Source organism: Mercenaria mercenaria, chromosome 16, assembly GCF_021730395.1.
Source record: "Mercenaria mercenaria strain notata chromosome 16, MADL_Memer_1, whole genome shotgun sequence".
Lineage (NCBI taxonomy): Eukaryota > Metazoa > Mollusca > Bivalvia > Venerida > Veneridae > Mercenaria > Mercenaria mercenaria.
In genome coordinates, this window is record NC_069376.1 from 22,203,253 (window position 1) to 22,224,286 (window position 21,034).

The window sequence follows — 21,034 nt, forward strand, 5'->3', positions numbered from 1 at the left end:
TCCGACAACATATAATATAAAAGGTACAATTACGAAAGGTAGCAGTTGGTAGTTTCCAGCCACAGATTCGAATTGGCCAGGGTCAAAATCTGTCATTAGAGATAAAACCTTGAAGTGAAGGCTGTTTTGATGTTTGAAATATTTGTTGATGTGAGTTTGTGATTAACAAGTTTAAGAATGGTATGTTGCAGAAATTTTGGCAGATGCGAATGTAAGCTTGATGGCATCATTTTCATATAACTGCTTGAAATGCATATATGCCACTATCAGCATTGAGCGTCTCGTGAACTGTCAAATGTCATATAGGCCTCACACAGTTGAAAATAGTGAAAAAAGTAATCGGTTGACAGGTATTTTTGTCCAGCTCTGCAAGTAATACTTGAAACTGAGTACAGAATGCAAGTGGCCATTTGTCTCTATCAATTCCCCTAACATTTTAAGGCCAATTGGAGATATGGCTAATTTGGGCTGAAATGTCATGTATTTTCGCGGGCTGAAATTATCTTTCAGGTGGCTTGTGGATTTAAAAATCTATGCTTTGTATGGAGTTTACTATGTATTTTATTTCTTCTTCAAGTAAGATGTAAACCGGTATCTTTTTATTTTCAGGTCTGCATCTCGTAAGATATCGGAAGCCGTCTGACTTGGCCACATCGCTCGGAAGTCCGCAGTACTAGAAAAAACCGCCATCTGCTACCAAATACAAGTGAAATACGAAAAAAGTAGATACTTTACCTGTAGTTATCAGAAATTTGGTAACACATAAAGATCCTTTTCCATTGATATTTTAAAAAATTATAAATGGAAATGTTAGTTCAAAGTATCAGTAAATTACTAGGATTATCATCTTTCTGAATAGAACTAAAAACTGACCACTGTGTTTATCGAAAATAATACAAGTCATGTTGCCATTTGAGTATATATATAAAAATAGTGCAATTTATCTAAGTATTGTGTTCAAAACAGCCTATAGATCATACAACAAGTCTCAGATGCAGTGTGAACAGGATGAAGCAATGATCCAAAAATTCCTTTTAGTTATCGTCCAATTCTAGAAAAGGATTAATTTAGATTTACACGTACCATCGGATATAAATGTTAATCTGCCACATAATTTTCACAGTTATATAAATTCTTAATGTAAAGTGACACATCGAACCAAATCATTTTGTGACACAAGGGAAGAGGGTGCAATATAAACCAACTATCAATTATGTCCTTACTCTTCAACTTTGATATAAGAAATGAAGTTTCAGTGCCAGTTGCCAATATTCCAGAAACTTATGGTACGCCTCGGTAACACTATTGTTTGGTCTGTATAAGCAGATTTTCCATGTAATTTTAAAATGATCCTCTTAACCGAAGTTGTTTGATTCTTAATTTTTCTACAGATACACAATGTTTATATATATCTTTCTATGCAAAACTATATAATTCTGTATGATAATTATTCTCATATCTCTACCAGGACTTTTTTCTTTGTGAGTAATTTATGGTGAGTGCTATAATTGTATCATTTTTTTTTTAATTTACGAGGTGCTTCAAAAAGTTCTGTTACTGGGCGAGAAAATCTATCTAAAAAACCTATACCAACCCTTCAAATGACACAACTTTAATAGGCTGGAGCATTGCCATGAAGGAGGAAAATGCCTCGCAAACTAGTACACTGTTGGCGCTTTATCTCGGTAGAATAAAGGACATTCCGCTGATTGAAATTAGAACTTTCTGTGAAAAAAATCCTCAAAACAGCTTGGAAATGTCAAGGACACATGATAAAATTAGAAATGGTATATTTACTAGTAAATCTGTTAGTACGAAAGATATACCGAACTATGTACCCACAGTGAATAGACAGGAACCCTGTATCCACAGTGAATATATACCAAACCATGTATCCACAGTGAATAGACAGGAACCTTGTATCCAAAGTGAATATATACCAAACCATGTATTCACAGTGAATATATATACCAAACCATGTATCCACAGTGAATATATACCGAACCCTGTATCCACAGTGAATATATACCAAACCATGTATCCACAGTGAATATATACCAAACCCTGTATCCACAGTGAATAGACAGGAACCCTGTATCCACAGTGAATAGACAGAAACCCTGTATCCACAGTGAATAGACAGGAACACTGTATCCACGGTGAATTGACAGAATATGAATGTAAATGTTTCGGTAAAAGTTTTGATGTCGTACACAGTTAAAATTACTACCAAGTATATATTTTCAAAACGAAGAAAGACCAAAATATTTAGCACGAGCATTACTTTCTCAGGAAACTGGTTGAACATTCTAATGTGCAAAACACGTGCATCGTCTTATTTCTAAAATGTTTCGCCACCATTCTTATTTCAGAACATCAAGTAAATGATACTTTTTACCTTGAATTTCCTTATTGAAGAACATCTTTTACCTTATTAATTGAATGAAGTGCAAAAGGTATAGATTTGTACTTTTGAGAGAACATGAACTAAATAAATGGCCCACAACATTTATTGACAGAAATAATTATTTCAAAGTATTCTGTACATAAAAGACAAAAGAAAATAAGTGCGCGCTAGGTAAATAGCAAAACCATTATCTTTAATTTTAGATGAATTAAAAGTACTGCTTCTGTATATACTAATGTCTTTTTGTGTATTAATAATCAGCACTCGTATCATATATGTAAGCAATTTCTCTAGAAAGTGTATGTCCGATATCAAAAGCTTCCCCGTTAACAATTACAGCGTAGGCTCTTCTCAGATCAGACTTTTTGTGATCGCAAACAATTCTTTATCAACATTACTTAATGTTTCAAAAACTGAAGTACCCCCAGAAACGATCATTTCTAATGTTTGGGTACGTATTCTTTCTATTTTGTATAAACATTTAAGTCAATGGTTGCCCAAGCATAGTGTAAATTGCGGAAGTTGCGATACAGGGGACCGATTTTTCACAAATGTCTCGAAAGATAATTTCACATATCACGATGATTTAAAATGTGTATGCATAGTTTGAAATATAGAAATATGTGTATAAATGTTACGTTTAGCAGTTTTCGGCAGTTATCGCAGAAAGTGCCGAAAATACCATAATGAAAGGAGCATTTTCCGTGAGATGAGCAATGCATAATTTCAACTGTTCAGCATAAGAAAATATGCTTGTCTTGTCTTCAGATTAGACTACTTCGTATCAAGGGGAATATTACTCCAAACATCAGCAATTACTTTGGGTGTGTTTTGAGTGAGAGGTGAGGGAGTGGGCGGAGAAAGGAGAGGGGTGACTGGGGAAGAAAATATTAGGTAACTGAACAAACAAGAAATTGTAACAGAGGTATCAACGTCCCCCGCCTAGGGACATTTTTCACGAAACATATTGCATGTCAATACAACATCTTCTAGGTAATAGGGCAACATACTAACAATGTATATAAATCAAAACTATATATCATATAGTTCATGAAGACATTCTGAAGTTTGAAAATGTCTGGAAATCTACAATTGGTGAATGCTCTTATATGCCAATATCTGTATTTAATGAACATTTAATGTGATTTCATTTTCAAACTGGAAAGGAAAAAAAAAAATAATGAAATATTTTATTATTCAAAAGGAGGTAATTAATAAACAAATGAAATGCATGACATATGGTACTGAAAAACTTGTTACAGACAAGAAAAGGTTAATTCTACTGTTTGTCAATGCAGAGCTGTACGATATATCAACCTAATATGTTGCAACCATAGTAATGCTACATTTAGCTGTATAAACAGTTATAACTTATTGTTAATAGCTTTTTATATCTATCAATACTAATCATTTTACTTAAAAGCGAAAAAACTGATATAAAAACAAATGTATTGTACTTGATCATATAAAAGGAGGTAATTTCATGTACAAAAAAGAAAGTTCTCCTGGATGCCTGTGACCTTGGCCTTTGTACATGACAGAATGTCTTGAAATGTCAAGTTATTTGAATATAAACCAATGCATAAAAAAGTTACAGACCAGCCAAAAGATAAAAATATCCAAAGGTGACCTTGACCTTGGTGCTAAGGGTCTGGGTCCTGCATAATATACATCAACTCATAATGGGGAACATTTGTGCCGAGTAATGTTAAAATCTCTTGATGAATGGCAGAGTTATGGACCAGACAAGAAAAAGAACACGTTAACCTTTGACTTCTAAGTGTGACATTGACCTTGGAGCTAGTGGTCTGGGTCTTGCGCATGGCACGTCGTCTTATTATAGGAAACATTTATGCCAAGTAATTTGAAAATCCCTTGATGAATGGCAGAGTTAGGCCTATGGACTGAACACGAAACAGACCCTGTTAACCATAAACCTCTAAGTGTGACCTTGACTTTGGAGCCAGGGGTATGGGTCTTGCGAATGATACATCATCTTGTTATAGGGAACATTTATGCTTTAATCAGAAAATCCCTTGATGAATGGCAGAGTTATGGACCGGACACGAAACAGACCCTGTTAACCTTTGGTGTGACCTTGACCTTAGAGCAATGGGTCTGGGTCTTGTGTATTAGGGACGAGGCGGTTCTCTTGTGACCTAGGCCTGTACCTTTTTTATTCGCTCTCACTCAACACACGTAAACAAAACAAAATACGAGAAATAAGGACAGGAATTTGAGACCTTGACCTCTGAGTCACTGACTCCAAAATCAAGAGGGATCTTTCTCCAAAAGTACTATTGGTCAATGTTTTAACTCTGAAAGATGTAACTATTGTACTTTACGACTTAAATTCCGGAATAAATATTCAGTCTCCAGGTCAATGGTACCATGACCTTTGACCGACTGAACCTTAAACAATAGGGGATCTCCTCAACTTGTGTTTAGTCATCTTGTAAAATCTGAAAGCTGTAGCTATTACACTTTTAAGAAATGATTGTTTTCGGTTGCGAAATGAACGTCAGTATAGGATCGGCAAATCGAGTGATTCGTGTTTAGTTTGCGGATCCTATTCTCTAGTTCCTTTCGGATGAACACCGGGAAAAAAGTGTCACTTCTTATATTTATATTATATTTTTTAATGTTTCCATTTGTAAACACGATTATATTATAAATTTCACAATTTTTGTTGCATTTATTATCAAAATCAGCTTCCCGGCCATTCTGTTTACCAGACAGAACAGCTGCGACGTCATCTAAGGAGCGTTCTCCCTGACTATACGCGGACGTCGTCAAAACAGCGGCCCGTTATCTCTATGCAGCTTTGAGGAATTCTTTTCGCGCATTTCCCTTTGCTGTTCATACAAAATGAACGTCATAACTTTCAACAGAAAAGAAAAGGGGGAATGTAAGGTCAGAAACAACAATTTGGCGGACAGACGGACGGACAGAGCCAATACATAATACGATGTTTTTTTAAGGTAGCTCTGCATGTTTGATAAACCGGATGTGATTGCGTAACGTTTTTTATCCGGAAAACGTAGAATAGACCCTGAATTCGCCGCACGGATATTAAGATCATTTCATGAATGAATAGCAATCTATGAGTTAATTATTACAATGGCACTGCTACTATCTTTCTAAAGTTAAATTTGATATTAAAACACCTGACACGCCAAATAATTCAAAATAATGTCTTGAAATTAGCGTGAAATGTCCGGTTCACTTTAGTCATGGTCAAATATCTCAAAAATAAGCACATGAACCTATTTATTTTATTTCACCATTATATAGGCACTATGCCTTTTTACACTGTGAGAAGTCTCATTAAAAATTACATTGTAGGAAAAAAAAAACTATTCACGAAAATGTTATGAAAGGTATGATTTTCCCATGGACTCCCATTATGAAAAAATGCGTGAGGTCCAATTTTTTTCAAATCTGTCAAGCAAAAGATCAAGCATTCGTTTCTGTTTTTTTTTTTTTTTTTATTTGCTGAATTTTTGAAGTTTTGAAAAATCAGAGTTTAATCAAATTCTATATTGTTGAAAAGATTTCGATCCTAACGTGCAGAACTACCTTAAAATGAACCTATAGAGAGAAAGTTTTGAATGAAACCTACTACAATTGTCCTCATCGCTGCCATCCTGACAGTTAGCAACACCATCGCAGAGCATTCCCATCGGCATACAACGGTGATCGTTACATGGGAATTCCGTGGAATAACATTTACGATATCCTGCAACATGAATGTTTAACAGTTATCTAAAGTTTACATTCTGCGTATTAGACTTGTTGCAAAGGTATTACTACCAGTAAAGGTGGTTGGTATTCCTACCAGTAAAGGTGGTTAATTTACATTTCGTCACCTCAGTGCAAAATGGAGATATGTTTGTACTGATCGAGTTGACAGGTTATAAAGCAACGTATTAAGACAATTTTAACTGATCGTATTTTAAGGTACAGAAAGTCAGACCCCTATTTCAAATCACAGACACTTGGGGTCAATACCTACCCTACCCCTCACCCCACACATCCTCCTCAACACCCCCCCCCCCCCCCCCCACTCCTCCTCCGAAATTGCCTGTATATTTTTCAACATTATAACACGTACTGAGCATGAGTGACGATCATAAAACGGGTTTTATTACATGTTTTAATAATGTAAAATGCACGTGTTTACAATCAATGGTTTTTAAAAGTAAATATCGCTGGGTATCAATCGACGGGTTTGTGACCGTTCTGTCAAATGACACCGGTCCTGTCAACTGACAGTCGGTCAATTTTACTAGTATGGAGCACTGCTCTGTACTGTGCATATCGTAGTCGGGTACCAAAATTGGATCAAAGAAAGTGATGATCCGGTTTGATATAGTCGTAATCGTATTAGTTTTGGTACCCTGTGTATGACACGCACGACACAAAGCAAGTCCAGCACAAGCAATTGTTCCAAGATCCCGATCTTTCCTTCAAAAGAGCATTGGCGGTAGGAGTAGTATTTCCAGACCCACCCCACCCCTACCCCCAAGTGTCTGTGATTTTTTATAAAGATTTGTTATCACCTTCCCTTCTTTTTAAAACCGTAGAATTTCTTTTCATTTCAATATAATGTATAGTTTTATGTAGGCATTAGACAGATACTGCTATATTTCAACACTAAAAACCAAACAAGAGGGCCAAGATGGCCCTAGGTCGCTCACCTAAGAAACACACCATAACAGTGTAAAACATTTTTGACCTAGTGATTTCATGGAAACAAATATTCTGACCAATTTTCATTAAGATTGGACCAAAAAATTGGTCTCTTGTGATAAAACAAGCATTTTCTTAGATATGACCTAGTTTTTGACCCTAAATGACCCATGTTCAAACTCGACCTAGATTTTATCAAGGCAATCATTCTGACCAAAATTCGTGAAGATCAATTGAAAACTACAGCCTCTATCACATACACAAGTTTTTTCTTTGATTTGACCAAGTGACCTAGTTTTTGACCTCAGATGACCCATATTCAAATTCGACCTAGATTTCATTAAGGCAATCATCCTGACCAAATTTCATAAAAATCAATTGAAAAAAACAGTCTCTATCGCATACACAAGATTTTTCCTTGATTTGACCTAGTTACCTAGTTTTTGACCCCAGATGACCCATTTTCGAACTCAGGCTAGAATTTATCAAGGTAATCATTCTGACCAATATTCATGAAGATCAGTTGAAAAATACAGCCTCTATCGCATACACAAGGTTTTTCCTTGATTTGACCTAGTGACCTAGTTTTTGACCCCAGATGACCCATTTTCGAACTCGGCCTAGATTTTATCAAGGTAATCATTCTGACTAAAATCCATGAAGATCAATTGAAAAATACCGCAAGGTTTTTCTTTGATTTGAACTAGTGACCTAGTTTTTGACCCCAGATGACCCATTTTCGAACTCGGCCTAGATTTCATCAAGGCAATCATTCTGACCAATATTCATGAAGATCACTTGAAAAATACAGCCTCTATCGCATACACAAGGTTTTTCTTTGATTTGACCTAGTGACCTAGTTTTTGACCCGAGATAACCCATTTTCGAAACTGGCCTAGATTTCATCAAGATTATCATTCTGACCAATATTCATGAAGAATTATTGAAAAATACAGCCTCTATCACATACACATCGTTTTCTTTGATTTGACCTAGTGACCTAGTCTTTGACCCCAGATGACCCATTTTCGAACTCGGCCTAGATTTCATCAAGGTTATCATTTTGACCAATATTCATGAAGATTAATTGAAAAATACAGCCTCTATCGCATACACAATGTATTTCTTTGATTTGACCTAGTGACCTAGTTTTTGACCTGAGATGACCCATTTTCGAACTCGGCCTAGATTTCATCAAGATTATCATTCTGACCAATATTCATGAAGATTAATTGAAAAATACAGCCTCTATCGCATACACAAGCTAAATGTTGACAGACGACCGACGACGGACGCCGGACATCGAGCGATCAGAAAAGCTCACCTGAGCATTGCTCAGGTGAGCTAAAAACAAGTTGTTTTCTTTCCCGAATTTCCAAGCTAACTTGGTAACGCAACCAGCCGAGACAGGTAAAGGGATGTAATCATTATTTTACAAAATTGCATTTTTAATAAAGTTCTGCTAAATATACACTTGCCAAAGCAAATCTTTGGCAAATATAATAAATAGTTATTCAACTGCATCATTATTTAGGCAAATTACAGTCATTCAGTTTGTAGTTATGTTAGTGTAACTCGGTCTTGATAGGGCAAGCAAATGTCTTAAGCACTCCGTAAACACATAAAAAATGAAACTGAGCGACTATTAAAAATTCAAAATAATCACTTGAGTAAAATCTGTTAAATTCGTAAGTTTATCAACATTAAATCAATATTTTATTTATTTATTTATTTATTTTTTATATATATAATTTATTTTACCAGTTCTCATATTTCACAGGGTATGTAATAACAACATTCGCAAGACATTAATTAATAGCAACATACACAAGATACTGTGAGAAATAAAGGAAAGAAACAACATTACAATTTATGTATTGTAATAATACACATTGCCACACCTTTCATTAACTAAGCGCATACAATGAATCGTCAATAATTTATTTCCTCATCTGTGTTCAGTATTTTAGAGAAAAACAAAAACATCAAGACGTCATTAAAGCAATCTCAACACTGGTGTTTACAGAAACAAAATTTGTTTTTGCCTATTGTATGATTTCCTGTTGTCCGATAAGCATTTTATATGGAACTATGTGCAAATGAAGAAATTCAGTGGATTTACCAAAATGATGACTGAGAGTAACGTGAATAGGTTCCAGGTAAAGTACCTGATCTCATAGTTGGATAACTTGTTCATTCAGGGTGTTCAATGCCTTAATGATATTAATTGTTTATAAACTAATGTCACGTTTTGTAAGTTAAACAAGAGCCATATTGGACATGCTCATTTCTCTCCAACGGAAGAAGCAGAGATGTGACATTTGTTACTATGTGAAGTTAACAAAATCCCTTTCACATTTTTTGAGTTAGTTAAACTCTCGACAATGTGTTATAAGGTTACTACAAGTGCGAAGTTGTATTAGCAAATGAAATTGGGAGACAATTCAAAGAAAGCAAAGTAAAGTTATACTTTTTGTATACTGCACAACAATTCCCATAGCTCTAAAATTATGTTCCGGACAAGTGTTACAGACGGACAGACGGACACAGGCACGAACAAAGACCATTATCATATCCCCTCCGCCTTTCATTTTTTCTTTTTTCTTGTTACTACATAATTATAATTATTTGTGTGTTTTATAAGGTAAACGGATGTAATATGAAAAATGTTTGCAGTTCATTATAAGGTACACGTATGTGAATGTATGAATATTTAAATAAAAAACTATGAGTAATCTTTTGGTATTGAAGAAGTTATAGTGAACCTTCTTGCTCAATAAAATTGTTATAATTACCACATGTTTCCTCATCAGAGTTATCCCCACAGTCATTCTCGTAATTACATACAGCCTCGTTTGGAATACAGTAATGATTGGCACATTTGCTGTGAGTCTCTGGGCATGTATAGATCTCTGAAAAATGTACAGATTTCAGTTTAAATATATCAATAACCTACAGGAAAAGCTAGACTTGGTATAAAGTAAAATGAGTTATTATCTAAGAAGGCTAGACCTAACGTATACAAATATTAGGAAGTTATGTATGAAAGTTAGAACTAATGTCTACTAAACTTAGATGCTCTGTGATAGGGCTATAAAAGATAGAGGCTATGTATAAGAGAGCGAGAGAGTGAGAGTTTATTTGTATGAAAGATAGAGGCTGTGTATAAGATAGCGAGAGAGTGAGAGTTTATTTGTATGAAAGATAGAGGCTATGTATAAGGTAGCGAGAGAGTTAGAGTTTTTTTGTATGAAAGATAGAGGCTATGTATAAGATGGCGAGAGAGTGAGAGTTTATTTGTATGAAAGATGGAGGCTATGTATAAGATGGCGAGAGAGTGAGAGTTTATTTGTATGAAAGATAGAGGCTATGTATAAGATAGCGAGAGAGTGAGAGTTTTTTTTGTATGAAAGATAGAGGCTATGTATAAGATAGAGGCTATGTATAAGATAGCGAGAGAGTGAGAGTTTATTTGTATGAAAGATAGAGGCTATGTATAAGATGGCGAGAGAGTGAGAGTTTTTTTGTATGAAAGATAGAGGCTATGTATAAGATAGCGAGAGAGTGAGAGTTTATTTGTATGAAAGATAGAGGCTATGTATAAGATGGCGAGAGAGTGAGAGTTTATTTGTATGAAAGATAGAGGCTATGTATAAGACAGCGAGAGAGTGAGAGTTTATTTGTATGAAATAGAGGCTATGTATAAGATGGCGAGAGAGTGAGAGTTTTTTTGTATGAAAGATAGTGGCTATGTATATGATGGCGAGAGAGTGAGAGTTTATTTGTATGAAAGATAGAGGCTATGTATAAGATGGCGAGAGAGTGAGAGTTTTTTTGTATGAAAGATAGAGGCTATGTATAAGACAGCGAGAGAGTGAGAGTTTATTTGTATGAAAGATAGAGGCTATGAATCTTATAGACAGCGAGAGAGTGAGAGTTTATTTGTATGAAAGATAGAGGCTATGTATAAGATAGCGAGAGTGTGAGAGTTTATTTGTATGAAAGATAGAGGCTATGTATAAGATAGCGAGAGAGTGAGAGTTTTGTTTTGTATGAAAGATAGAGCTAATGTATTTATTGTTTATTTAAGAAATGAATTATCCCAAACCGTGATTTGTCATAGAATAAAATCAGATTCAAAGGAAATTTATTAAGAGGGTCACACTGGATATAACTGGCTATCCCGACGCCTGATGATCAAATAACCTCGCTTGAAAAAAGACCCCGATGTTAATGTGTAGGTTGATTTTTTTCTATTGATACGACGTAAAATATTTTGAGAAAAAAACTTTTGCAATGAATGGAAATGGCTCATTTCAAAAACTGACTGAGCTATGCTCAAGTCACTACACGGATACATGGTTATCAGAGTTAATGGATGGTCTGTGTTCACCGACAGTACTATCAGCTGATTTCAAACATACTTTTTATCCATACAAGTTTAACGAAATTTTTTATAAAAATGCTCCGAAAAGATACATCTGTGAAACCAAATGATTAAACTTTTCAAAGACTATTCATAAATAAAGACATTTATATAAAACCGTGGAATTTTGTTTGATTTTGTCAGAGTGCAGAAACTGTTAGGCAATTTCTAAAGACGATCGTATTCAGATAAGAAGTTGTAAATCCTCTTCAACAAAACTGTCATGTTGATTTGAAGGCCTCGCTTCGTATCAATAGAAATGAATGAAAAAATTCAACCTATCCATTTACATCGGGGTTTGTTTTTTTTCCAGCTATGTTATTTGTCTAACGGGTGTTGGGATAGCCGGTTATACAGTATAAGGGCCCAGTCTGAGTGATATAGTCTGACTTCGCTCGATTCGATTTCCAATTAAACAAAGGAGAAAAACAAGTTCTATGTATTCTTCGAAAACAACTGTTGGCAGGCAGACCGGTTAGAGAGAATTATAATGACGTATACTATGACGTCAAATTGCCGTATGATGCCAAGTTCATTACTACTCGGATAAATGAAGTCCAGCATGATTTTGATAAAAATAATTCAATGGAAAACGATAAAAGCCGTCTTGTGGTTTATTGTCTTTTACCACGTTTCATCATTCAGATACTTTGCTATTAAACAACTCGGACTATACCCTAGTGGTTCAAATCTTGCGCATCTGAACTCTGAACCGTGATAATTCAGGCGGCAAACCACTAGAAGACCTTGATTATTTGATAATGCAACGTTTGACGCAATGACCTAGTAATTAGAACGTACTATTTTGCTGCCTAAATCAAAAAGATTCAGCTTTCTTTGTTATAGTGAAAAAAGCTGGTTGTCTTAGAATAATATATATCAGACCATACGAACAATTGTGATACCGGTTAGCGTAACGTCAACATGTTTGATGACACGTTTGAGCAAAATCGTGAGAATTTGAATCCGACGACACTTAAACTTTTATTTTATGATCCGGGCGGGGGTATTGTTGGTTGTACCTGTCGGTCGAGTTTTTAGGTTCAACAGGTCAAAAGTAAAGGCCACAGGGACCTGAACCTTAAAAATGGTATCCAGCAAATATCTCGAGACCCCCAGAACCTTGTTAGCATGATTGGGCTTGCAAAATAGATGGCCCCTATTTCTGGAGGGTCAGTAGGTCAAAGGTCAAGGTCACAAAGGCCTGAACCTTGAAAATGGTTTCTGCCAAATAACTTGATTACTACTTGAACCAGAACCTTCAAATGTGATAGAATTGTTATGTTTATAAAGTAGATGACCCTTTTGTTGTCAAATATCAAGGTCACAGGGACCTGAATCTTCGAAATGGTTTCCACTCAATAACTTGAAAACCACTCTACATAGAAACTTAATACCATGATGTATTGGGCTTATGAAGTAACTTACCCCTACAGGGGTCATTAAGTCACAGGTCAAGGTCACAAGGGTCTGGACATTGAAAATAATATCTTCAGAACCACTTGACCAAGTATCTTCAAACTTGATGCATGATTGGGCTTATGAAGTTGATATAGGTCAAAGGTGATCAGAGACAGAAAATGGGACAACCCATCATGGGAGCATGAGTGTTTTACAAACACCTCTTGTTTATTTATATTTTAATTTTTGTTTATTTATTTATACAATTTATACAGATCTATAGGGATACAATTATTATTAAAAATGTGCTTTTTCACGACTTTTCAGCTTTTGATGGTAGAGGAAGACCCTATGTGCCCCTCCGTGACATATTCAGTCACGGATAAGACTGCGGCCGAATAAGAAACAAGTAACGTGCGGGTTCAATATAATTCAGACATGTTCAAAATCGGTTTTATAGGACTTGTTAAAGGCTACTTAATCATGCTGAACATAAGATTTGGTACTGCATCTTGTGCTAGTACATGTTTTACTTATTCGTGCCCAGATAAGTAATAAGTAACGTACGGGTTCAATATAATACAGATATGTTCAGAACCAGATTTATATGACTTGTTACAACTTACTTATTCATACTGAACATAAGTGTGTTCGATTTGCGACTTCATCTGGTGGTATTTCATCTTTTACTTATTCGTGCCCAAATAAGTAACAAGTAACGTGCGGGTTCAATATAATTCAGACATGTTCAAAATTGGTTTTATAGGACTTGTTAAAGGCTACTTAATCATAACTGAACATAAGATTTGGTACTGCATCTGGTGCTAGTACATGTTTTACTTATTCGTGCCCAAATAAGTAATTAGTAACGTACGGGTTCAATATAATTCAGACGTGTTTAGAACTAAATTTATTTGACTTATTATACATTACTTAATCATACTGAACATAAGTGTGTTCGATTTGCGACTTCATCTGGTGGTATTTCATCTGTTACTTATTCGCGACCGAATAAGTAACAAGTAACGTGCGGTTTTGATACATTTCAGATATGTTCAAAATCGGTTTTATACGTCTTATCCTGCTGAACATAGTTTTGGGACTTCATTCTTCGTTTTTTACATGATCGTGCCCGAATAAGTAATAAGTAACGTGCGGGTTCAATATAATACAGTAATGTTCAAAATCAGGTTTATACGACTTATTATAGCTAACTAAATCATACTGAACATAAGTTTGGACCATTTGCTACTTTATCTGGTGTTAATTTGTCTGTTACTTATTCGCGTTTGAATAAGGAATAAGTAACAAAATAAAAATATTTACTCATTCCTTATTCAACTTATATCATTTCTGGGCGAAAAAAGATATGACATGTGTTCGGAACACGTTTTGTAGGTCTTATAGTGAGTAATTAAATCATGTTGAAGAAATGGTGAACGAGATGTGACTTTATCTGGTATTAATTTCTCTGTTACTTATTCGCGTTTGAATAAGGAATAAGTAACAAAATGCAACCAGTTACTTATTCCTTATTCGACTAATATCATTTCTCGGCGAAAAAGATATGACATGTGTTCGGAACACTTTTTGTAAGAGATGTTAGTTAGTTATTCCTTATTTGAAAAAGGAATAAGGAATAAGTAACCAATTTTCTCGTCATTAATATTGCAGCAGTTTACATCAATTATGTTGCATTTGAACTCTAAAAAATGGGACTTTTCAAATATTACTATTACAATTTTTTCTTTAATATTTGTGTAAATCCAACTAAGCCGAGTTTTGCGAGTTACAAATAACGCGTCAATAAACCGGAGGATTTTGCAATCTTGTAAGAAGTGTTCTAAAAAGTTAAATGAAATTTTTTTCTAGGACTTTCGATTTACAAAGAACCCATACGCGCATTTTATAACAAAACAAAAGGTTGACATCAATGACATGTCAAAAAAACATGAACAAGAGTGTCTTCAAGGATGACCGTGTTATGGACCGGACAGAAAAAAAAACAACACTACTGTCGTTCGACCTCCAAGTGTGACCCTGACCTTGACTTTTGAGCTAAAGTTCTTGGTGTTGCGCATGACGCATTATCTGATTATGGGGAACACTTATGCCAAGTGATATTAAAATCCCTGGATGGATGGTTGAGTTACAGACCGGAGAGGAAAAAGCCCTGTTAACCTTTGACCTCCAGGTATGGCCTTGACCTTTAAGATAGGGAGCTAGGTTTTGTGCATGACACGTTGTCTTGTCATGGAGTATATTGTGCCAAGTAATATTGAAATCCCTTATGGATAACAAAGTTACAGATCGGACGCGAATTCGGGATAAACGAAAGGATGGACGGTCGTTCCATCATTTCAGATTTATGGTGTACATGTATTTCTTTTGCTATTTTCTTTTGTTAGCTTAATGGTTACTATCTAAACCCTTTGTTCACGGAATTAACATATTGTTTTATTTTGTTCTTTGTACCATTAGATAGCTCCTAACACCCTGAATACTCGGACAGACGGATGGACGAACGCTGCAGTTACTATATGCCATTCCAAGTGAAGGGATGCGGGTGCATAAAATCATTCAAAGGATGATGTTTTGAATAAATACATCTATGTTATTTATTCTTCAGTGTTATCTTTAAAATAATCAGTTCAATCACACGATATCTTTAATTCTTTTTCATGGTACAATGCATATAAATAAATGAACTTTTATTTCCCAAACGAACTTAAGGTAACATTAAATAGACTAAGGGGTATCGTAAAATGGATCTTTTTTATGACACCACTAAATAAGTTTTAGAAATCTTAAATTCGTTTCATTAAGGATGATTTGTTTATTTACGTTTGCATTTGCAGAAGCCCGCGGGATATGTTGGTGACTCAGACATTCTGTGTGTCGAGTCTGGCGTTTATACATAAAATGAACGTGTATTGTCGCTATTCTTGCATAAAAACGTTTTGTTTTCTTAGGTATTGACTACGATTCCGGTACACTTTTAATTTACCCCTCAGTTGTTCTTGGAAACAGTCAACATGTTTGAAATTCCATATTCGGGGCGCACAAATCAGTAACACTACCAAAAACATGTATTCAATGTTTTTAAACGATCATTTTCATTTCAAACATGACATAAACATTTAATTGCACATCACTTAAAAATTCGGTAAATAGGAATATAAAATTTCAAAAATAATAATTTTACAGTTTGTGTTATTTCAAGTACGAACAGTTTGTTTTGAGTGCAGATGAGTACGAACGTATTTACCTGCTTTCAAGATTAATATGAATTCTGTGAGAAATTAAATAAAAACATAAAAACATCGACTGATACTTCCCAAAATTGTCGGCATTATTCCTAAAAACGAACGACTGCACAATTTACACGCAATTCAATACATTCACTATTATTGACAAGAATTAAATCAACGCTGAATTCGAAAGAAAGTAAACAGAGGCACATAGATCTGTGGCTCTTTAAGGGAGACGGCAGTGCGTTTGGGGTTGGTAACTGATGCAGCAAAACGTACTATCGATTAGATTGCATCTTTAATGTTACCAGCAAGAGTTATTATGGAAGAAAAAAGACGCAGATACGAAATGTCCTGCGTAGGAATAAATATTCAGCACTGACACAGCACAGCACTGACACAGCACAGAACTGACACAGCACAGCACTGACACAGCACAGAACTGATACAGCACAGCACTGACACAGCACAGCACTGACACAGCACAGAACTGACACAGCATTTAAAAAAACGTGTATTAACAGCTTGTTAAGGCATGAATTTCCTCTTGATTATACATGCCCGGGTCCAGTGAAAAAAAATTTAATGAATATTTTTCAATATCTTAAAATCGATTTTAACATATAATTAAATCAGTTTAAATTATTCAATACTACTATTGTGTATTAAAGACTGATATCGATAAATCAAATTTAGTATATCTTAAAGTCTCACAAATTTTAGATTTCTTAAAAGAGTTGACAAATATCATAAAATTTTGTATCAAGAGCTGTCTGTTGACAGTGCGCTCGATTATTCGAATAACTGGTGTAAGTATGGGGTCAAAATATTACCAAAGATTTTGAGAAGGAAAAAAATGGAATGGTACGCGAAACTTAACTAATTTCTTCGTCAAAACAGGGCAATAACTGAGCCAAAATCCTTGTGCTAGTTATGCAGCCTTGCCTAAATATGAAAACTATGATGGTAAACAAGTGGTCTATCTTTTCTTGATATCCAGAATTTGATTTCTAGATATCAAGAAATACTTTCTGATATAAGGATGTATTTTTATACCAAAACTGCATTTACTGATATCAGAAAATTGATTTCTTGTTACCTGAAACTCAAGTTATGATTTTTATATCAAAATTTCTTGAAAAAAAAAACATCAAAACTTCCTACCATCTTTATTAAAAAAATCTTATTTTTATATAGCCAAAAAGTCGTTTCTTGATATCGAGGAATCGTTTTTTTTTTATATCAGAATATCAAAATCTGGTATAACAAATGGTATCATAGAAAAAAATGCATTTTAGCACAAGTTATCGTGACAAATTACGCAATAACTTCAAGTTTGTCACAAACCAAGTAACTTAATTGGACACACAAGCCAATGTGACGTCACGATATGTAACACTATTTTAGTGACATGTGCGTGTTTTCAGGAAGACGTATCAAATTTGTTGTTCTTTCCCCAGAATTGTTAAAATTGTGTATTGAATTAAATAATCTGTCTCCTATCTCTGCTCTATAATGTTAATAATTCGTTGTATATTTCAGAGACATTACGAGCAATTAAATGTGCAAGTTTTCAAATTGGAATTAACGGAACGCTTTATTAATCCATTTTAGAACATAAATTTTGTAATACCATTATACTGATTCAATTAACTCTGAATTTCGAAGGCCTAAGCTTAACTAAATAAAGATTGTCGCTGATAATAGTGAGGCAAAAGAAATAGTGAAGAGAAAATTGAGTTAAAATTCTGAAATCGTCTCTTAATTAAAACAGCTGTCGACTTTAATTAGAATATAAAAAACGAGCACAACTCCCTTGAGTAAATGTTCTGTCATGCTAGCAACACCTTAATTCTGGAACGAATCACTTGAAATCATGAAACGATGCCATCTCATATAAATTCACTTTGAATGATTACACTTTCCAGTTTGTTTCGTGGAATACTTTGACCAATTTCTGAGAAATAAAATCAGGAAACACTTAAATATGCAAAAGATAGGAGAACATGTGTGTATTTACTCCGATATTGTTTAGAATATATGGGGAAACCTGTTTTGGTTTAGACAAGTTCAAACTTAGCTGCATGAAGTTGTCACCATATTCCCCAAAACCTGAAATGAATGTTGCACTGTATGGCAGATACTCGACAGTCGCCAAAATTTAATGTCAGACTTCAAGGGCGAAGCGTTGTAGGACCACATTCGTAACAGATCGCATTTGTAACAGATTTCGTACGTATGCGATCGCATTCGTAACAGGTAAAATGTGTTACGAATGTGTTTGTCCAACATGGGGGTTGACATGAGAAGCACATATGTATCATGTTGAGTTTTATACTGCAAATGTTCAATCAGTTGGTTGTCATCGAAACATCATTAAATGACTGCCATTAGCACCATCACACGTCAGCCTCGTCGTCGCCGACGTCAATGACGTCATACAATTATCTGAGCCGCATCATGAGTAAATGGGCCTTCAGGAGTCTTCGAGGCTTTGAGACCAGTGTGGGCCCAGTTCAGCCTGCTCATCCGCGCATTCTGATCAGGACCCACACCGTTCGCTGTTATTTCAAAAAGGCTTACTGGTCCAGTGCCTAAATCCGGACACTTTTGGTGGGTTTTTGACAGTTACTTTGCATTATGAAACCACACGTGCATAATAAAATTTTAACTGTATAATGTTAGGTTCTTTATAAATCTCTTTGCAAAACAACAAAATCGTATATTGCTGATTTCATCATAAAAATGTCATCCGAATTGGGGCAGTAAAAGCTGTCAAAATTGACCTTCGGAGTGCTTAAATATTCGGACACTATTTGGGTATAAAATGCAACGAATATGTGCACCCAAAGATAACAATAAACACGACTTCGTTTAAAATAAAGCAGTCAAATACAGTCCTGTAAATATATACAAATATCTCCGTCCGAATAAAATTTTATTACCCGTTTATCACGTGATCATATTGACTAGTTTCTAACTTTATATAATTGTCAAATATAACAATAATATAAAAAAAATTTATCTGAGCAAAAATTAATGTTTAAAATTATTCTTTCTTACATGTTTATTCTGTCGCTGTCGTTATACATTTTGACACAAATACGGGGATCATTGTAATGACACTGCGCCGATTTATCTAATGAATGCTGGAATTTTTTCTCTATTGAATTAATTGATATGTAACAGAAATCGGTTAAATCTTTTAAATAAATACTGAGGGTAGTACAGAATTCTAAAACATCTTTTTACATCAGTTTCGATCAGCAAACAAAAAAGAGTCGTCTGCAATAGGCAGAATATTTTTCTTATTTAATCAGTACCTCTTCGCACCTCAAATAACTGGCGCGCGCTGTATGACGTCATCCCCCAACACACACAATGTTTACTTTATGCATTGCGGATATTTGAAGGTAGTTTTCTCTGGAAAAGCTTACATTCGTACACTATTGTTGACAGCTGGTCATCAAAGCTTTCGCTCGCGTCGATTCTATTCATTTCAGTAAAAAATCATGATCGTAAAGCATTTTTAAACGGTGTCTGAATAATTAATCACTGTCCGGATTTAGGCACTGAACCAGTATTCTGTCTGAATATGAAATTTTCTAACCCTTATTCAGAAACGCACCGATACACGTAAGGCTTTAACTGGTGGATGAGAGACACAATATCTCTGGAAATTTCGGCCCTGACTGGGAAATCAATCCGCTCCGTCGATTTCGTAATGTGCAAAACTATCCACTGCATCACCCTCACACGAGTAATATTACACTATACATGTTGTTAAATCTGCGATTTTTGCCATTTTAGGGGCCATAACTCTAAGACAAAAAGCGTGATATGGCTACTTTTCGAGGAAAAAAGCAATATCTTAATGATATATATCTTCAATGCAAGATTTGTCAAAATCAAACGAAAAATGTGATCTCTGTCTTGCCCACAATGCTAAAATCAGCAAATTTTGTCTTCGCAAGGCACCCAGATGTAATAGATATAAAACTTCTATACACGTTTGGTCAAAATGAAATAATAAATATGGTGTCTATTGTGTTTACAAGGCTTAAATAAGCAAATTTTGCCATTTCAGCCATGACTCCGAAACAAATGGCGCGATATGGCTGTTTTAAAAGGAAGTAAAATAAAATCAGGTAATTAATGTAGTCTTCATTGCGTTGACAAGGATAAATTCAGAATTTTATTTTTGCCAATTCATGGGCCGTGACTCCGCGTCGAACGGTGCAATACGGTTGTTTTGGAAAGGAGCCGAGATCTTATAGATACATAAGTTATGTGCAAGTTTAGTTAAAATAAACAACTAGAATGTGTCTGTAGGACACAGGGTGTGCCACCCACTGGTACATTTGCCACAAATAAGGGGCAATAATTGAAATGTTTGCAGTCTTAAGGGGGTATAGCCTCAACAAACATTTTTATGAAAATGATTCATTATTCTAGGCCAGATACTTATTGAACTATGAGCAAACAAACAATCCTATTTGGCTATTTCAAGGGCCACAACTCTGTAATAAGCGCTAAGATTATCAAGAAGAATGCTAAGTGTGCAAGGTCACATCATGATAATGTTTCATGAGTTTACATCAAATACTTTTTGAGATAGGCACATAATTAGGTTAAAATGTGCATTTTTGACTATTTCAGCGGCAATAACTTTAAAAATAGGGGATGAAACCAGCCAAAAAAATAAGAGATGTGCATGTTAATATTATGATAAAGATTTATGCAAATTTTCATCCATTTATATTATATACTTTTTGAGCTAGGTTGTCACAAGGTGAAAATGTGCATTTTTAACTATTTCAGGGGCCATAACTCTAAAAATATGGGGCGGAGGCAGAC

General features: G+C 34.9%; 1 protein-coding gene across 1 annotated transcript in view; it reads right to left on the bottom strand.

Annotated features, from left to right (window-relative positions):
- Positions 1-21,034, bottom strand: part of LOC123540119 (G-protein coupled receptor GRL101-like) — a 329,156-nt gene that overhangs the window by 140,467 nt on the left and 167,655 nt on the right. Inside the window, exons 4-5 of the mRNA XM_053526350.1 lie at positions 9,895-10,011; positions 6,030-6,146 (exon numbers count right to left, since the gene is read on the bottom strand). Coding sequence (XP_053382325.1) covers positions 6,030-6,146; positions 9,895-10,011 — 234 coding nt within the window. The remainder of the gene's footprint in view (positions 1-6,029; positions 6,147-9,894; positions 10,012-21,034) is intronic.